This window comes from Petromyzon marinus, chromosome 82, assembly GCF_048934315.1.
Source record: "Petromyzon marinus isolate PM22_M1 ecotype Great Lakes invasive population chromosome 82, UKy_Petmar_22M1.pri1.0, whole genome shotgun sequence".
Classification (NCBI taxonomy): domain Eukaryota; kingdom Metazoa; phylum Chordata; class Hyperoartia; order Petromyzontiformes; family Petromyzontidae; genus Petromyzon; species Petromyzon marinus.
In genome coordinates this window covers 4,934,881-4,955,029 of record NC_133747.1, presented here as the reverse complement: position 1 = coordinate 4,955,029, position 20,149 = coordinate 4,934,881, and the positions used below count along the sequence as shown (strand labels likewise).

General features: G+C 52.3%; 1 protein-coding gene across 1 annotated transcript in view; it reads left to right on the top strand.

The window, feature by feature from the left end:
• Positions 1 to 19,880, top strand: part of LOC142907721 (uncharacterized) — a 58,682-nt gene extending 38,802 nt beyond the window's left edge. The window contains exon 7 of the mRNA XM_076057385.1: positions 3,578 to 19,880. Coding sequence (XP_075913500.1) covers positions 3,578 to 4,581 — 1,004 coding nt within the window. The 3' untranslated portion in view covers positions 4,582 to 19,880. The remainder of the gene's footprint in view (positions 1 to 3,577) is intronic.
• Positions 19,881 to 20,149: the final 269 nt, after the last annotated feature.

Genomic DNA, 20,149 nt, shown 5'->3' with positions numbered 1-20,149 from the left:
CATTATTATACTTTATTATACATTATTATAATTTATTATACATTGTTATACATTATTATACATTATTATAATTTATTATACATTGTTATACATTATTATACTTTATTATACATTATTATACTTTATTATACATTATTATACATTGTTATACATTATTATACTTTATTATACATTGTTATACATTGTTATACTTTATTATACATTATTTTACTTTATTATACGTTATTATACTTTATTATACTTTAATATACATTATTATACATTGTTATACTTTATTATACATTATTATACTTTATTATACATTATTATACGTTATTATACATTATTATACTTTATTATACATTATTATACTTTATTATACATTATTATACGTTATTATACATTATTATACTTTATTATACATTATTATACTTTATTATACATTATTATACTTTATTGTCTCTGTGTGTCTGTGTGTGTGTGTGTGTCTGTGTGTGTCTGTGTGTGTCTGTGTGTATCTGTGTGTGTGTGTCTGTGTGTGTGTCTGTGTGTGTGTGTCTGTGTGTGTCTGTGTGTGTGTCTGTGTGTGTGTCTGTGTGTGTGTTTGTGTGTGTGTGTGTCTGTGTGTGTGTGTGTCTGTGTGTGTGTGTCTGTGTGCGTGTGTGTCTGTGTGTGTGTGTCTGTGTGTGTGTTATATCTACCGTGTGTGTGTGTGTTATATCTACTGTGTGTGTGTGTGTTATATCTACCGTGTGTGTGTGTGTTATATCTACCGTGTGTGTGTGTGTTATATCTACTGTGTGTCTGTGTGTTATATCTACTGTGTGTGTGTGTGTTATATCTACCGTGTGTGTGTTATATCTACCGTGTGTGTGTGTGTGTTATATTCTACGTGTGTGTGTGTTATATCTACGTGTGTGTGTGTGTTATATCTACCCTGTGTGTGTGTCTGTGTGTGTGTGTTATATCTACCCTGTGTGTGTGTGTTATATCTACGTGTGTGTGTGTGTGACTGTGTGTGTGTGTTATAACTACGTGTGTGTGTGTTATATCTACTGTGTGTGTGTGTGTTATATCTACTGTGTGTGTGTGTTATATCTACTGTGTGTGTTATATCTACTGTGTGTGTGTGTTATATCTACGTGTGTGTGTGTGTGTTATATCTACGTGTGTGTGTGTTATATTCTACGTGTGTCTGTGTGTTATATCTACCGTGTGTGTGTGTGTCTGTGTGTGTGTGTTATAACTACGTGTGTCTGTGTGTTATATCTACCCTGTGTGTGTGTCTGTGTGTGTGTGTGTGTGTTATAACTACGTGTGTGTGTGTGTTATATCTGTGTGTGTGTGTGTCTGTGTGTGTGTGTTATATCTACTGTGTGTGTGTGTGTTCTGAGTTCACGTGCTCATCCTTCACGTGCTTCGTGGTTAACGGAGGACCCTTTGACGTGTCTCGCCAATCGGCCGGTGTGACCTCGCCGATTTATTTGGGGCGTGAACGGAATCGGCGGTTTTGTTAATTTTTTTGGTTTTACCGAAACGCGACGGAAACGTGGAAACTCTCCCTCCTCCACCTCCACCTCCTCCTCCTCCACCTCCTCCACCTCCTCCTCCACCCCCCCACCCCCACCCCCCCTCCACCTCCACCACCCCCCCCCCCCGAAAAACTTTTGCCGGGAAAAAAAAATTATCGCTCAAATTTCACCACCACCATCATCACCATCACCACGATTATCACCATCATCACCATCACCACCATCACCACCACCATCACCACCACCATCACCACCACCACCACCATCACCACCATCACCACCACCACCATCACCATCATCACCACCATCACCATCATCACCACCATCATCACCGCCACCATCACCATCACCACCATCACCACCACCACCATCACCATTACCACCATCACCACCACCATCACCATCACCACCATCACCACCATCACCACCATCACCACCATCACCATCATCACCACCATCACCATCACCACCATCACCATCATCACCACCATCATCATCATCACCACCATCACCATCATCACCACCACCACCACCATCACCACCACCACCACCATCACCACCACCACCACCATCATCACCACCATCACCACCACCATCACCACCACCATCATCACCACCATCACCACCATCATCACCACCACCATCACCACCACCACCACCACCATCACCACCACCACCATCATCACCACCATCACCACCATCATCACCACCACCATCACCACCACCACCACCATCACCACCACCACCACCACCACCATCACCACCACCACCACCATCACCACCACCACCACCATCACCACCACCATCACCACCACCACCACCACCACCATCATCACCACCATCACCACCATCACCATCACCACCATCACCACCACCATCACCACCACCACCATCACCACCATCACCACCACCATCACCACCACCATCACCACCACCATCACCACCACCACCACCACCACCATCACCACCACCACCACCACCACCACCTCCACCATCACCACCACCACCACCATCACCACCACCATCACCACCACCACCACCACCACCATCACCACCACCACCACCACCATCACCACCATCACCACCACCACCACCACCACCATCACCACCACCACCACCACCATCACCACCACCACCACCATCACCATCACCACCACCATCACCATCACCACCATCACCACCACCACCATCACCATTACCACCATCACCACCACCATCACCATCACCACCATCACCACCATCACCACCATCACCACCATCACCATCATCACCACCATCACCATCACCACCATCACCATCATCACCACCATCATCATCATCATCACCACCACCACCACCATCACCACCACCACCACCATCATCACCACCATCACCACCACCATCACCACCACCATCATCACCACCATCACCACCATCATCACCACCACCATCACCACCACCACCACCATCACCACCACCACCACCACCATCACCACCACCACCATCATCACCACCATCACCACCATCATCACCACCACCATCACCACCACCACCACCATCACCACCACCACCACCATCACCACCACCACCACCACCACCATCACCACCACCACCACCATCACCACCACCACCACCATCACCACCACCACCACCACCACCATCACCACCACCACCATCATCACCACCATCACCACCATCACCATCACCACCATCACCACCACCATCACCACCACCACCATCACCACCACCATCACCACCACCATCACCACCACCATCACCACCACCACCACCACCACCATCACCACCACCACCACCACCACCTCCACCATCACCACCACCACCACCATCACCACCACCATCACCACCACCACCACCACCACCACCACCATCACCACCATCACCACCACCACCACCACCACCATCACCACCACCACCACCACCATCACCACCACCACCACCACCACCATCACCATCACCATCACCACCACCACCACCACCATCACCACCACCATCACCACCATCACCACCAACACCATCACCACCACCATCATCACCACCACCACCACCACCATCACCACCACCACCAGACCCTCCGACCACCGCCCCCTCCGCAACCTTCCCGCCCTTGCCGCCCCCTGACGGCAATTCCCCAAACCACGGCGTCCGCGACACCGCAGCCGCCGGCCCTCCCGGCGGTCCCCACGGTCGCGCCGGTGCCGGTGACGCCGGCACCGGCACCGGCACCGGCACCGGCGCCATCGTCGGCGGCGTCCTCGGCGGCCTCCTGGCCCTGTGCCTCGTGGCGCTAGCCGCCTTCTTCGGACGCTCGGCGTTTCGCCGTTGGCGGAAGTCTCGCTTCCGCGGAGACTATGACGCCCGCAGCTTCCGGCCGGGCAAGAAGCCGGCGTCGGCGTCGGCGTCGGCTTCGGCGGTTTCGGCGGCTTCGGCCGGAAGGAAAGATCCCCGGCACAGCGGCGGCAACGACGGAGGGAAAGCCGGAGCCGCCGGTTTTCCCCCCGCCGGCTCCGGCTCCGGCTCCGGCTCCGGCTCCGGCTCCGGCTCCGGCTCCGGCTCGTCCGTGTCGTCTTCCTCGTGCCGCTTGTCCCCGTCTCACCGCAACCACCACCACCACCACCACCACCACCACGGCAGCCGTCAGCACCAGCACCAGCAGCAGCAGCAGCAGCAGAGTGAGAATCCGGTGATCCCCGGCACGCCGCCGCCGCGCTACGCCAACAGCGAGACGTTGCCGCTGTCGCTGGGCGCCGAGTTTTACTCGGCCGACGCCGACGATACCGACGATGCCGATGCCGACGGAGCCGACGGAGCCGACGGAGCCGAGCGGCAAATCCGTCGGCGTCCCTCGCACCGCCCTCCGCCGCCCGGCCGGCACCGGCAACACCGTTGCCCCGGGGAGGAGGAGGAGGAGGAGGACGAGGAGCTGCTCGTCGTCGGTGACGATGCCGTGGGCGGTGGTGCCGGTGCCGGTGCCGGTGCCGGTGCCGGGAGGGAATTCCTGATGCCGGTGGAGCACGATCTCATTCCCCAGCGCGACGGTTCGATGATCTCCAAGAAGGAGTGGTACGTGTAGGGCCCTCGACCGTCGGCTCGCCCCTTCGGTCGAGGGACCGGTGAGTCGGTCGGTCGGTCGGCTGACCGGTGAGTCGGTCGGTCGGCTGACCGGTGAGTCGGTCGGTCGGCTGACCGGTGAGTCAGTCGACAGACCGATGAGTCGGTCGACGGACCGGTGAGTCGGTCGGTCGGCTGACCGGTGAGTCGGTCGGTCGGCTGACCGGTGAGTCAGTCGACAGACCGGTGAGTCAGTCGACAGACCGGTGAGTCGGTCGACGGACCGGTGAGTCGGTCGGTCGGCTGACCGGTGAGTCGGTCGGTCGGCTGACCGGTGAGTCGGTCGGTCGGCTGACCGGTGAGTCGGTCGGTCGGCTGACCGGTGAGTCGGTCGACTGGCCCAGTCGGTAGACCAACCAGATGGTTGACTGACCAGTCGGTTAGTCGGTCGACTGACCAGTTGATAGACCAACCAGATGGTTGACTGACCAGTCGGTTGGTCGGTTGACTGACCAATCGGTTAGTCGGTAGACCAACCAGATGGTTGACTGACCAGTCGGTTAGTCGGCTGACTGACCAATCGGTTAGTCGGTTGACTGACCAGTCGGTTGACTGACCAGTCGGTTAGTCGGCTGACTGACCAGTCGGTTGACTGACCAGTCGGTTGGTCGGTCGACTGATCGATCAGTCGGTTGGTCGACTGATCGATCGGTCGACGATTTCCAAGTAGCGTTGGTACGTGAGATGGTCCGCTCGATCATTTGATCGAGCGGTCCTTTAATTGGTCAGTTGGCCGATTGATCGATGGGTCGGTCAATCGGTCGGTCGATCAGTCGTATAGTCAATCGATCGATCAATTGATCGATCGGTCGGATAGTCGATCGGTTGATCAGTTGATCGGTCGAAGGTATAGGGCTTGCAGTGAGTTCGTTTTGTTGGAGGTGGTTTTAGCCTCTGTAGGATTGTCGATTTTATATCAAAGGGTGTTGGGGGCAATGGGATTTGGATGATGATGACGATGGTGATGATATAACAACCACCACCACCATGGTGTGACGGGTGGGCTCTGATTACTTAAGTCGTTGATTCACCCACAGACAGAGACACACACAGAGACACACACACACAGAGACACACACAGAGACACACACAGAGACGCACAGAGACACACAGAGAGATACACACACAGAGACACACACAGAGACACACAGAGACGCACAGAGACACACACAGAGACACAGAGAGATACACACACAGAGACACACAGAGACACACACAGACACGCACAGACACGCACAGACACACACACACAGACACACACACACAGAGACACACACAGACACACACACAGAGACACACAGAGACACACAGAGACGCACAGAGACACACAGAGATACACACACAGAGACACACAGACACGCACAGAGACACACACAGACAACAACAACAACCGCCATTCGCCACTAAGTGGCGGTGACGTCACCACGACGCTTGTGCCAGGCTATGTGCACCTTGAGGCTATCACGTGAAGTGTCGAACGCCCGCTGGCAGGAGGTCACGGGGCAGACCCAGCAGGTGCCACGGGTCGACTGACTGAGATGACTGGCTGATGCACCACCTGTGCCCTCTACTGTGCCAAAACGCTGTGCTTTAGCTACCCGGCGCTCCGCTCATTGTTGTGAGCGTCACTCCTCCGCCCTCCGTTGTTGTTGGAGGGCGACTGCCTCCAACTGCCCAGTAGCATCCTTCACGAGCCTCCTCCACAGAGGCCGATCTTGACACCGCTGGTACCAGTCATCGGCAAGTCCACTCAGCTCCACGTCCTCCTGTACCACATCACTCCATCTCTTCTCTAGCCCATGCCGCACCCGCTTAGCCCCCTCAATCAGGCCAAACAAAAGCTGTTTCGGCATGCGGTGGCTGGGCATGCGGGCTACATGACCCAGCCAACGCAGCCTTGCCTGCCGGAGGAGCTCACCGATGGGATTTTGCCCAGATCTTTCTAGGATTTGTGAGCTCACACAATCCAACCTGGTTAAACCCAGGATGGATCGTAGGCAGGCCAGCCTAAATGTTTCTAACCGGCGAAGATGTTCCATTAGGGGGGTCTATGTTTCGCAAGCGTAGAGAAGGGAGGGAATGACCGTGGCCGAGAAGACCTGAAGCTTGGTGCGGAGCGACAGACCAGGTAGCTTCCACACAGCGTTACGCAACCGATGAAAAGATATTGCCGCTCGACTGATTCGGAGTGAGACCTCTGCTGTTAAACCGGAGCCGGTCATAAGCACACTGCCCAGGTATGGGAAACTCTCCACTCTCTCCACAACTGCCCCATCACCGATTGGGAGTTGTGGGGGTGGAGTGTCCGATGGTACAAAATACCCAGGCAGGTGCTTAGTTTTGGTGGGGCTGATGGTAAGGCCCCATCTCTTAGTGGCACGCTCCAGTCTCAGCAGCAGCGTCTCCAACTCCTCTGAGTGAGCAGTAATTACCAGATTATCGGCATAAATAACGTGGTTGACCAATAGGGAGCCATCCCTTGACCGCAGCCGGGCATCGATCAGCCTCCCATTATATCTGTACCAAATGGAAATTCCTCTGGTACAGCCATCGAAGGCTTCACGAACTACGTGGTCAAAATAGATGTTAAATAATGTGGGAGCCAGAGGACATCCCTGTCGCACCCCAAGGTGTACAGGGAATGGCTCTGACTCCCGGCCACGTAGTTTTACCCGGGCCCGCTCACCATCATGAAGGTCATTAATGATCGTGAGCAGAGGGTCAGGGACTCCAAAAGCACGGAAGAACAACCCAGAGCCCAGGCCTACTGATGGTATCATAGGCCTTGACCAGGTCAATAAAGCAGAGATGTAGGTCTTGTTGGAATTCCCTACACCTCTGCTGTAGCAGACGGACAGAAAATATGGCATCTGTGCAGGACCGCCCTTTCCTGAAACCGCATTGGGGCTCCGCAAACCTCTCCTCAGCGTGCCTGGCAAGGCGATGTTGAATAATCCTTGCCAGGACCTTTCCTGGCACACTGAGGAGTGAGATGCCCCTGTAGTTGTTACAGTCTGTGCGGTCCACCTTCTTAAAGAGGGGGACCACCAGGGCATCCTTCCAATCCTGCGGAACCCATCCAGTGGTCCAGACTGTTATGATGTCATGTAGGGCAGTCTGTGCACTAACGCCACCCTCCCTCAGCATTTCGCTTGGGAGATCATCTCTGCCCGCTGCCTTTCCTGGTCTCAGACTCCGGATCGCCCTCAGTACTTCCTCAACAGATGGCATCTCAGCCAGCCACTCACAGGGGGTGACTTCTTCCAATATTTGAGGCACCGCAGCCTCAGCAGGTTCATCCTCACTTTGTGCCACGATGTTTTCCTGGATGAGGGATTTCCCCTCCCCCAGGACCTCACAGAAATGCTCAGCAAATCTGCAAACCTGTTCCTGGGGGTGGGAGATTGGGTCACCGTTTTTTCCCCTAATGATGGTAATAGGTGTGGCGCTGCAGGTTACTTTTTTGATGGAGTTAAATAGAGATTTGTGATCGCGGGCCACTGAGGCAGACTCCATCTCCTCAGCAACCCGCGACCACCACCCATCCTTGCAGCACCTCACGGCTCTCCGAACCTCCGAGCGAAGGCTGCGGTAAGCCTTCTCATTCTCTGACGTGGGATGCTGTAGCCGATGAGAGTGGGCCTGTCGCTTTTTCTCAACCATCCTGAACACCTCCTCTGTCAGCCAGGGTCTCTGGGGAGGTCTGGACCGCCTACTCAAAGCAGCCATTGCAGCTGCATGAGTCACAGTCCTAAACCTCGCCCATTTACCCTCGACATCAGGAGGAGTCGGGGACGATGCCAATCCCAGCCGCAAGCGATGATGAAATTCTCGCTCGCAGATTTCATCAGCTAGCTGAAACCAGGCCACCTTAGGTCGGAATGGGGTCCTGGGATGCACAGTCCTCTACTCGGGGCAGGAGACTGCCAAACAACAGGGAGTGGCTCTTGAACAAAAGAATGAAGGGGGCGTGGGAGCATGGTGGTGAGGTGTGGGAAGCTGTAAGCCCCAGGCTACTTTGAGCTCGCCTTCCCATCAACCGGAGGCGAGGAGTGGTGGTCGTGGTTACTTATGCCCCCGCCGAAGACGAACATCCGTGGAGGGATGCAGGCAAGGCCGATGAGTCGGATGCCTTCTATGACCTCCTGTCACAGGTGCTGGCTAAAGTGGCCCCTCGGGATAGAGTCATCATGTTGGGTGACTTCAATGCCCGAGTTGGTCATGATGCTGGCACCTGGTCTGGAGTGATTGGAGGGCATGGGCCAGATCAGCTCAATAACAACGGTAGGAGGCTGCTAGATTTTTTGTGCAGCCCATGGGCTTGTAATTACCAACACGCTGTTCCGGCATCGGCGCATCCACACAACATCACGGATGCATGCCGGGTCCAAGCAAGAACATCTGCTGGACTACATAGTGACGGACCGGCCGGATGCGAGCCCATGTCCTTGACACCAGGACCTACCGTGGGAGCTGATCTGCCCTCTGACCATCGACTAGCCATCTGTAAGATGCGCCCTGCCGTTCTTCCGCTCCGGTGGTGGGTGTACACCCAGGATCCCATTCAAACCCAAGGTGGCCTGGTCTCAGCTAGCTGATGAAAGTTGATTGAAGGTGCGAGGGGTGGACCAGCCCATCCCCGCCCTCACACACCCAGTCCAGGGAAGAGGCCAATCCGAGTTGTCCCTCGCCCCACTCCACGGCACTGTTGCCCATCCGGCACCACGGGGAGGTGTGGGTAGGGGCGGGGGAGAGAGGTGTGGCGGTTTTGTTTTTTTGTGTTTTTGGCCGGAGCACAGAGACGCAGACGGGGAGACGCAGGGACACGGACACGCACAGACACACAGAGACACGCAGAGACACACAGACACAGACACACACGCACAGACACACACGCACAGACACACGCACAGACACGGACAGACTCAGCACAGACACTCGCACAGACACTCGCACACAGACATGCACAGACACACGCACAGACACACGCACAGACACGGACAGACACAGCACAGACACACGCACAGACATCACACACAGACACGCAGAGACATGCACAGACACGGACACACACAGACACGCAGAGACAAGCACAGAGACACGCACAGACACGCACAGACACGCACAGACACACGCACAGACACGCAGAGACACGCACAGACACGGACAGACACACAGACACGGACAGACACACACAGACACACACAGACACGCACAGATACACGCACAGACGCACAGACACACACAGACACACACAGACACACACATACACACAGGTACAGACACGCACACACATACACAGACACGCACGCACATACACAGACACGCACAGACACACACACGCACAAACAAACTCCAAATATACAGCAGCAGCTGGCATCGTCGGGGTCAGGGCTAGAACCCACGGCCTCCTGTAGACCAGGCGAGGTAGTCAACATCTCACAGGGTCCGTGGTAGAACCCACGACCTCCTGTAGACCAGGTGTGGTAGTTAATATCTCACAGGGTCCGGGGTAGAACCCACGACCTCCTGTAAACCAGGCGAGGTAGTCAACATCTCACATGGTCCGTGGTAGAACCCACGACCTCCTGTAGACCAGGCGAGGTAGTCAACATCTCACAGTGTCAGGGCTGGAACCCACGACCTCCTGTACACCAGGCGAGGTAGTCAACATCTCACAGGGTCTGGGATCGAACCCACGACCTCCTGTATACCAGGCGAGGTAGTCAACATCTCACAGTGTCCGTGGCTAGAACCCACGACCTCCTGTAGACCAGGCGAGGTAGTCAACATCTCACAGGGTCTGGGATCGAACCCACGACCTCCTGTAGACCAGGCGAGGTAGTCAACATCTCACAGGGTCCGTAGTAGATCCCACGACCTCCTGTAGACCAGGCGAGGTAGTCAACATCTCACAGTGTCAGGGCTGGAACCCACGACCTCCTGTACACCAGGCGAGGTAGTCAACATCTCACAGGGTCTGGGATCGAACCCACGACCTCCTGTATACCAGGCGAGGTAGTCAACATCTCACAGTGTCCGTGGCTAGAACCCACGACCTCCTGTAGACCAGGCGAGGTAGTCAACATCTCACAGTGTCAGGGCTGGAACCCACGACCTCCTGTAGACCAGGCGAGGTAGTCAACATCTCACAGGGTCTGGGATCGAACCCACGACCTCCTGTATACCAGGCGAGGTAGTCAACATTGCACAGGGTCTGGGATCGAACCCACGACCTCCTGCGTACCAGGCGAGGTAGTTAACATCTTCACAGCCGCGAGAGATTAATACGACATCTATAGTAGTAGTGGTGGTGTTGGTAGTTACTAATTATTAATAATAATAATTACTAATTGTTATGAATTAATATTTAATCATTAGTATAAATTCATAACAATTAATAATTAGTATCAATAATAGTTATTAGTTATTACTAATTGTTATTAATTAGTAATAATTATTGTTAATAATTATTAATTGTCATGAATTCTCATTATTAAATAGTATTCATACTAATTAGTAATTATTACTGCTAATTATTTATACCAATTATTCATCATCATTATTATTATTAATACGAATGATTAATAATCAATAACATTCCCGATATGTCTGAACTGGGTGTGTGTGTGTCGGGGTAGTGTGTGGGTGGGGAGGGAGGAGTACTTTGGGGTAGGGTGGGTACCTTGGGGGTACCTTGGGGGTACCTTGTGTGTGAGTACCTTGTGTGTGAGTACCTTGAGTGTGAGTACCTTGTGTGTGGGTACCTTGTGTGTGGGTATCTTGTGTGTGAGTACCTTGTGAGTACCTTGTGTGTGAGTACCTTGTGTGTGAGTACCTTGTGTGTGAGTACCTTATGGGTGGGTACCTTGTGGGTACCTTGGGGGTACCTTGGGGGTACCTTGTGGGTACCTTGTGTGTGAGTACCTTGTGTGTGAGTACCTTGTGTGTGAATACCTTGTGAGTACCTTGTGTGTGGATACCTTGTGTGTGAGTACCTTGTGAGTACCTTGTGGGTACCTTGTGTGTGGGTACCTTGTGAGTGAGTACCTTGTGTGTGAGTACCTTGTGTGTGAGTACCTTGTGGGTACCTTGTGTGTGGGTACCTTGTGTGTGGGTACCTTGTGTGTGGGTACCTTGTGGGTGGGTACCTTGTGTGTGAGTACCTTGTGTGTGGGTACCTGAGGGGTACCTTGTGGGTACCTTGTGGGTACCTTGTGTGTGAGTACCTTGTGTGTGAGTACCTTGTGTGTGGGTACCTTGTGGGTACCTTGTGTGTGAGTACCTTGTGTGTGGGTACCTTGTGTGTGAGTACCTTGTGAGTGAGTACCTTGTGTGTGGGTACCTTGTGTGTGAGTACCTTGTGTGTGAGTACCTTGTGTGTGGGTATCTTTGGGATACCTGAGGGGTACCTTGTGGGTACCTTGTGGGTACCTTGTGTGTGGGTACCTTGTGGGTACCTTGTGAGTACCTTGTGTGTGAGTACCTTGTGGGTACCTTGTGAGTACCTTGTGTGTGAGTACCTTGGGGGTACCTGAGGGGTACCTTGTGGGTACCTTGTGAGTACCTTGTGGGTACCTTGTGTGTGAGTACCTTGTGTGTGGGTACCTTGTGTGTGAGTACCTTGGGGGTACCTGAGGGGTACCTTGTGGGTACCTTGTGAGTACCTTGTGGGTACCTTGTGAGTACCTTGTGTGTGGGTACCTTGTGTGTGAGTACCTTGTGGGTACCTTGTGAGTACCTGAGGGGTACCTTGTGAGTACCTCGTGAGTGTGGAGCGATGCGGTTGAGCCGTCTGAACACAGCACAATGAAGTTTGACCTGAAACATTCCTCGGGATTTAAATTTTATTATTTTATATTGTTTTGTATTTCTGATTATTCCTTATTATTTCTGATTATTTCATATCGTTTTGTTTTATGTTATTTCTAATTATTTTTGTTTATTTTTTTTCTTGTTTTATATCGTTTTATTCTTTAAACAAAAATTGTTTCATTTCTTATTAGAAAAAAATTTGTTTTTTTTTAATTCTTTCAAGAAAAATGTTTCTTATTTTTTATGATTTTTATTTTATTTTCTAATTTTTTTTTATTCTTTTAAAAAAAAGTTATTTCTTATTATTTCTTATGATTTTCGTTCATTTTTTTATTCTTTAAAAAAAATAATTTTTCTTTATTTTACTTATTTCTTTAAGATTATTATTATTTTTTATTCTTAAAAAAAGTTTCTTATTTCTTATGATTTTAAAAATAATATTATTTTACATTACTACATTTTTTTAACGTTATTTTTTCTTATTTTACATGACCTTTTATTGTTTTGTATTTTAATTTTTTGCGTTTTTTTATGGTTATATTTGTTATTTTTCTGTTATTATTTCTGCTTATTTTTTCCTTCCTTGTTATTTTATGTTTTTATTTCACACTACACGATAGGTCGCCCGTGTGTATATTGTGTTCTAGAGTTGTCCTTACGTTGTTTATTATTATTGTTGTTGTGTTGTACGCACGACGCGGACAAACGGTTCCTGTGTTAAATGATCAAAAACCACTACCACCATCATCACCATCATCACTACCACCATCATCAATACCAACATCATCATCACCATCATCATCACTACCACCATCATCATTACCACCATCATCATTACCACCATCACCACCATCATCACCACCATCACCATCATCACCACCATCACCACCATCATCACCATCATCACCACCATCACCACCATCACCACCATCATCACCACCATCACCACCATCACCACCATCACCACCATCATCACCACCATCACCACTACTACCACCACCATCATCACCGGTATCAGTATCATCACTATTATCAGTATCACCACCGTCATCATCACCATCACTAGTATCAGTATCATCATCACCACTATCACCACCATCATCACCATCACCACTACCACCATCATCACCATCATCACCACCAACAACAACCGCCATTCGCCACTAAGTGGCGGTGACGTCACCACGACGCTTGTGCCAGGCTATGTGCACCTTGAGGCCACGTGAAGTGTCGAACGCCCGCTGGCAGGAGGTCACGTGACAGACCCAGGTGCCACGGGTCGACTGACTGAGATGACTGGCTGATGCCTCCTACTGTGCCAACCTGCTGTGCTTTAGCCACCCAGGGCTCCGCTCGTTGTTGTGAGCATCGCTCCTCCGCCCTCCGTTGTTGTTGGAGGGCGACTGCCTCCAACTGCCCAGTAGCGTCCTTCACGAGCCTCCTCTACAGAGACCGATCTTGACACCGCTGGTACCAGTCATCGGCAAGTCCACTCAGCTCCACGTCCTCCTGTACCACATCACTCCATCTCTTTTCTAGCCTGTGCCGCGCCCGTTTAGCCCCCTCTATCCGGCCGAACAAAAGTTGTTTCGGCATGCGGTGATTGGGCATGCGGGCTACATGACCCAGCCATCGCAGCCTTGCCTGCCAGAGGAGCTCACCGATGGGACCTTGCCCAGATCTTTCAAGGATTTGTGAGCTCACACAATCCAGTCTGGTTAAACCCAGGATGGATCGTAGGCAGGCCAGCCTAAATGTTTCTAACCGGCGAAAATGTTCAATTAGGGGGGTCCACGTTTCGCAAGCGTAGAGAAGGGAGGGAATGACCATGGCCGAGAAGACCTGAAGCTTCGTGCGGAGCGACAGACCAGGTAGCTTCCACACAGCGTTACGCAACCGATGAAAAGATATTGCCGCTCGACTGATTCTGAGTGAGACCTCTGCTGTCATACCGGAGCCGGTCATGAGCACACTGCCCAGGTATGGGAAACTCTCCACTCTCTCCACAACTGCCCCGTCACTGATTGGGAGTTGTAGGGGTGGAGTGTCCGATGGTACAAAATACCCAGGCAGGTACTTAGTTTTGGTGGGGCTGATGGTAAGGCCCCATCTCTTAGTGGCACGCTCCAGTCTCAGCAGCAGCGTCTCCAACTCCTCCTCTGAATGAGCAGCTATTACCAAATCATTGGCATACATAACGTGGTTTACCCAATAGGGAGCCATCCTTTGACTGCACCCGGGCATCGATCAGCCTCCCATTGTATCTGTACCAGATGGAAATTCCTCTGGTACAGCCATCAAAGGCTTCACGGGCTTTGTGGTCTAAATAGATGTTAAATAATGTGGGAACCAGAGGACATCCCTGTCGCACCCCAAGGTGTACAGGGAATGGCTCTGCCTCACGGCCACGAAGTTTTACCCGGGCCCGCTCACCATCACGAAGGTCCTTAATGAGCAGAGGGTCAGGTACTCCAAAAGCACGAAGAACAACCCAGAGCCCAGGCCTACTGATGGTATCATAGGCCTTGACCAGGTCAATAAAGCAGAGATGTAGGTCTTGTTGGAATTCCCTACACCTCTGCTGTAGCAGACGGACAGAAAATATGGCATCTGTGCAGGACTGCCCTTTCCTGAAACCGCATTGGGGCTCTGCAAGCCTCTCCTCATCTTGCCTGGCAAGGCGATGTTGAATAATCCTTGCCAGGACCTTTCCCGGCACACTGAGGAGTGAGATGCCCCTGTAGTTGTTACAGTCTGTGCGGTCCCCCTTCTTAAAGAGGGGGACCACCAGGGCATCCTTCCAATTTTGCGGAACCCGTCCAGTGGTCCAGACCGTTGTTATGATGTCATATAGGGCAGTCTGTGCACAAACACCACCCTCCCTCAGCATTTCGCTTGGGAGATCGTCTCTACCCGGTGCCTTTCCTGGTCTAAGACTCCGGATCGCCTTCAGTACTTCCTCAACAGATGGCACTTCAGCCAGCCACTCACAGGGGGTGACTTCTTCCAATATTTGAGGCACCGCAGCCTCATCAGGGTCATCCCCACTTTGTCCCAATATGTTTTCCATGTCGAGGGATTTCCCCTCCCCCAGGACTTCACAGAAATGCTCAGCAAATCTGCAAACCTGTTTCTGGGGGTCGGAGATTGGATCACCGTTCTTTCCCCTAATGATGGTAATAGGCGTGGTGCTGCAGGTTACTTTTTGATGGAGTTAAATAGAGATTTGTGATCACGGGCCACTGAGGCAGACTCCATCTCCTCAGCAACTCGCGACCACCACCCTTCCTTGCAGCGCCTCACGGCTCTCCGAACCTCCGAGCGAAGGCTGCGGTAAGCCTCCTCATTCTCCGACGTGGGATTCTGTGGCCGATGACAGTGGGCCTGTCGCTTTTTCTCAACCAGCCTGAACACCTCCTCTGTCAGCCAGGGTCTCTGGGGAGGTCTGGACCGCGTACCCAAAGCAGCCATTGCAGCTGCATGAGTCACAGTCCTAAACCTCGCCCATTCTCCCTCGACGTCGGGAGGAGTGGGGGGACGATGCCAATCCCAGCCGCGGGCGATGATGAAATTCTCGTTTGTGTTACGGCGCTGTCCATGACTCCGAATCAGTTTGCGGTTAGGGGCTCACGGCCAACTTTGTTAAAGGCTCATGGCCAAGTTTGTTAAGGGCTCATGGCCAACTTTGTTAAGGGCTTAGGCCAACTTTGTTAAGGGGCTCACGGCCAAGTTTGTTAAAGGGCTCACGGCCAAGTTTGTTAAGGGCTTAGGGCCAAGTTTGTTAAGGGGCTCACGGCCAACTTTGTTAAGGGCTTAGGCCAACTTTGTTAAGGGCTTAGGTCAAGTTTGTTAAGGGCTTAGGGCCAAGTTTGTTAAGGGCTTAGGGCCAACTTTGTTAAGGGCTTAGGGCCAACTTTGTTAAGGGGCTCACGGCCAAGTTTGTTAAGGGCTTAGGGCCAAGTTTGTTAAGGGCTTAGGGTCAAGTTTGTTAAGGGCTTAGGGCCAAGTTTGTTAAGGGCTTAGGGCCAACTTTGTTAAGGGCTTAGGGCCAAGTTTGTTAAGGGGCTCACGGCCAAGTTTGTTAAAGGCTTAGGGCCAAGTTTGTTAAGGGCTTACGGCCAAGTTTGTTAAGGGCTTAGGGCCAACTTTGTTAAGGGCTTAGGGCCAACTTTGTTAAGGGCTTAGGGCCAAGTTTGTTAAGGGCTTAGGGCCAACTTTGTTAAGGGCTTAGGGCCAAGTTTGTTAAGGGCTTAGGTCAAGTTTGTTAAGGGCTTAGGGCCAACTTTGTTAAAGGCTCACGGCCAACTTTGTTAAAGGCTCACGGCCAACTTTGTTAAGGGCTCATGGCCAAGTTTGTTAAGGGCTTAGGGCCAAGTTTGTTAAGGGCTTAGGGCCAAGTTTGTTAAGGGCTTAGGGCCAAGTTTGTTAAGGGCTTAGGGCCAAGTTTATTAAGGGGCTCACGGCCAACTTTGTTAAGGGCTTAGGTCAAGTTTGTTAAGGGCTTAGGGCCAAGTTTGTTAAGGGCTTAGGCCAAGTTTGTTAAGGGCTTAGGGCCAAGTTTGTTAAGGGCTTAGGGCCAAGTTTGTTAAGGGGCTTAGGCCAACTTTGTTAAGGGCTTAGGGCCAAGTTTGTTAAGGGCTTAGGGCCAAGTTTGTTAAGGGCTTAGGGCCAACTTTGTTAAGGGCTTAGGGCCAAGTTTGTTAAGGGCTTAGGTCAAGTTTGTTAAGGGCTTAGGGCCAACTTTGTTAAAGGCTCACGGCCAACTTTGTTAAAGGCTCACGGCCAACTTTGTTAAGGGCTCATGGCCAAGTTTGTTAAGGGCTTAGGGCCAAGTTTGTTAAGGGCTTAGGGCCAAGTTTGTTAAGGGCTTAGGGCCAAGTTTGTTACAGGGCTTAGGGCCAAGTTTGTTAAGGGCTTAGGGCCAAGTTTATTAAGGGGCTCACGGCCAACTTTGTTAAGGGCTTAGGTCAAGTTTGTTAAGGGCTTAGGGCCAAGTTTGTTAAGGGCTTAGGCCAAGTTTGTTAAGGGCTTAGGGCCAAGTTTGTTAAGGGCTTAGGGCCAAGTTTGTTAAGGGGCTTAGGCCAACTTTGTTAAGGGCTTAGGGCCAAGTTTGTTAAGGGCTTAGGGCCAAGTTTGTTAAGGGCTTAGGGCCAAGTTTGTTAAGGGCTTAGGTCCAAGTTTGTTAAGAGCTTAGGGCCAAGTTTGTTAAGGGCTCACGGACAACTTTGTTAAGGGCTTAGGGCCAAGTTTGTTAAGGGCTTAGGGCCAAGTTTGTTAAGGGCTCACGGCCAAGTTTGTTAAGGGCTTAGGGCCAAGTTTGTTAAGGGCTTAGGGCCAAGTTTGTTAAGGGGCTTTCGACGAACCGATAACTCCCCAGGGGACGGGGGGAGCTTGATCCCTACAACCCCGGCCAACTCGGCCTCTCCTCCCTGCCCCGGTGCGGCGACTAACCCCACCCACGGCGGGGTCGGGCGGAGTAGCATCCCCTAGGCCTCGGGCGACGATCAACTCCCCTGAGTCCCCCCACTCCTACCCCCGACGACTCCCCCCCCACCGCCGCCTCCCCGGTTACATCCCGGGGTCCCCCCCGATGTCAGCGTGACGTCAGCATCCCCACAGGGGTCCGCCAGACTCCCATCGGGGTGGCCGAGACCAAGGCCACCTTAGGTTCGCGAATGGGGGTCCTGGGTGCACGCCCGCCGCCGGAGCGGAAGAACGGCAGGCGCGTCTTTACGGACGAGCGGTCGATGGGCCTGTCGCTTTTTTCTCAGCCATCCTGAACACCTTCTCTGTCAGCCCAGGGTCTCTGGGGAGGTCTGGACCGCGTACCCAAAGCAGCCATTGCAGCTGCCTGAGTCACAGTCCTAAACCTCGCCCGTTTACCCTCGACATCAGGAGGAGTCGGGGACGATGCCAACCCCAGCCGCAAGCGATGATGAAATTCTCGCTTGCAACTTTCATCAGATAACTCTCGCCCATTTACCCTCGACATCAGGAGGAGTCGGGGACGATGCCAACCCCAGCCGCAAGCGACGATGAAATTCTCGCTCGCAACTTTCATCAGGTAACTGAGATCAGGCCACTTTAGGTTGTAATGGGGTCCTGGGTGTACACCCACCACCGGAGTGGAAGAATGGCAGGCGCATCTTACAGATGACTAGTCGATGGTCAGAGGGTAGATCAGCTCCACGGTAGGTCCTGGTGTCAAGGACATGGGCTCACATCCGCTAGTCCGTCGCTACGCGGTCCAGCAGATGTTCTTGCTTGGACCCGGTGTGGATCCGACGATGTCGTGTGGATGCGCCGACGCCGGAACAGCATATTGGTAATTACAAGCCCATGGGCTGCACAAAAATCTAGCAGCCTCCTGCCGTTGTTATTGAGCTGATCTGGCCCATGCCCTCCAATCACTCCAGACCAGGTGCCAGCATCATGACCAACTCGGGCATTGAAGTCACCCAACAAGATGACTCTATCCTGAGGGGCCACTTTAGCCAGCACCTGTGACAGGAGGTCATAGAAGGCATCTGACTCATCGGCCTTGCCTGCATCCCTCCACGGATGTTCGTCTTCGGTGGGGGCGTATGTAACTACGACCACCACTCCTCGCCTCCGGTCGATGGGAAGGCGAGCCCAAAGTAGCCCAGGGCTTACAGCTTCCCACACCTCACCGCCACGCTCCCCTTCGTGATTTTGTTCAGAACAAGAGCCACACCCTGTTGTTTGGCGGTCTGCTGCCCCGAGTAGAGGACTGTCCCCATCCCTCATGGTGGCAGGAGCCAGAGCCGGTCCACCGGACCCTCCTGAATGCCGCAGAGATCCAGGCGGTACCGGTCCAGCTCCCGACAGAGGAGCGGGCAGCCTCTCCTCCGCGGTTAGCGTTCGAACATTCCACGTGGCCACACAAAATGGCTTTTCGTTGTTTCTGGAGGAGCCCCGAGGGTAGAGATTCAGTCTCCTGGCTCCGCCAATTTGGGTTTGGCCAGGAGACGTCATAGACGCCTGTCCCCCTGAGGCCTCCGGCACAAGCTTATTAGTTACATAATTCAGTTTAACTCGTGGTTTAGTGGTAATTAATTGAAGGTGGAGGGGTTACCAGCCCCTCGCACCCGTCCAGAGCCCCCGTTTAGCCCCTGTGGTGGACACAAACGCCATGAGGGGAGGAGCCAATCGGAATTGGCCCTCCACCCACAGCACTGTCCACGACAGAGTTGCCCGTCTGGCACCATGAGGAGGTAGGGGGTTGTTTTGCCAGACTTCACCATCACCACCACCATCACCACCACCATCATCTTCATCACCACCATCAGCGTCAATGTGAGCCATGGTTCATCCACTGCTGGATGATAGTGTTGCTAAATGTCTCTAGTCTTGTACAGATGATGTTGAGGAGAGATGTGTTTATACTTTTGCAAAATAAACACAAGTCCATCGTGATAATTCCCACTATCATCATCATTACCCTGAGTCTCTACTACACCCCGAGTCTCTGCTACACCCTGAGTCTCTACTACACCCTGAGTCTCTACTACACCCTGAGTCTCTACTAGACGCTGAGTCTCTACTACATCCTGAGTCTCTGCTACACCCTGAGACTCTACTACACCCTGAGTCTCTACTAGACCCTGAGTCTCTACTACACCCTGAGTCTCTGCTACACTCTTGAGTCTCTACACCCTGAGTCTCTACTACACCCTGAGTCTCTACTACACCCT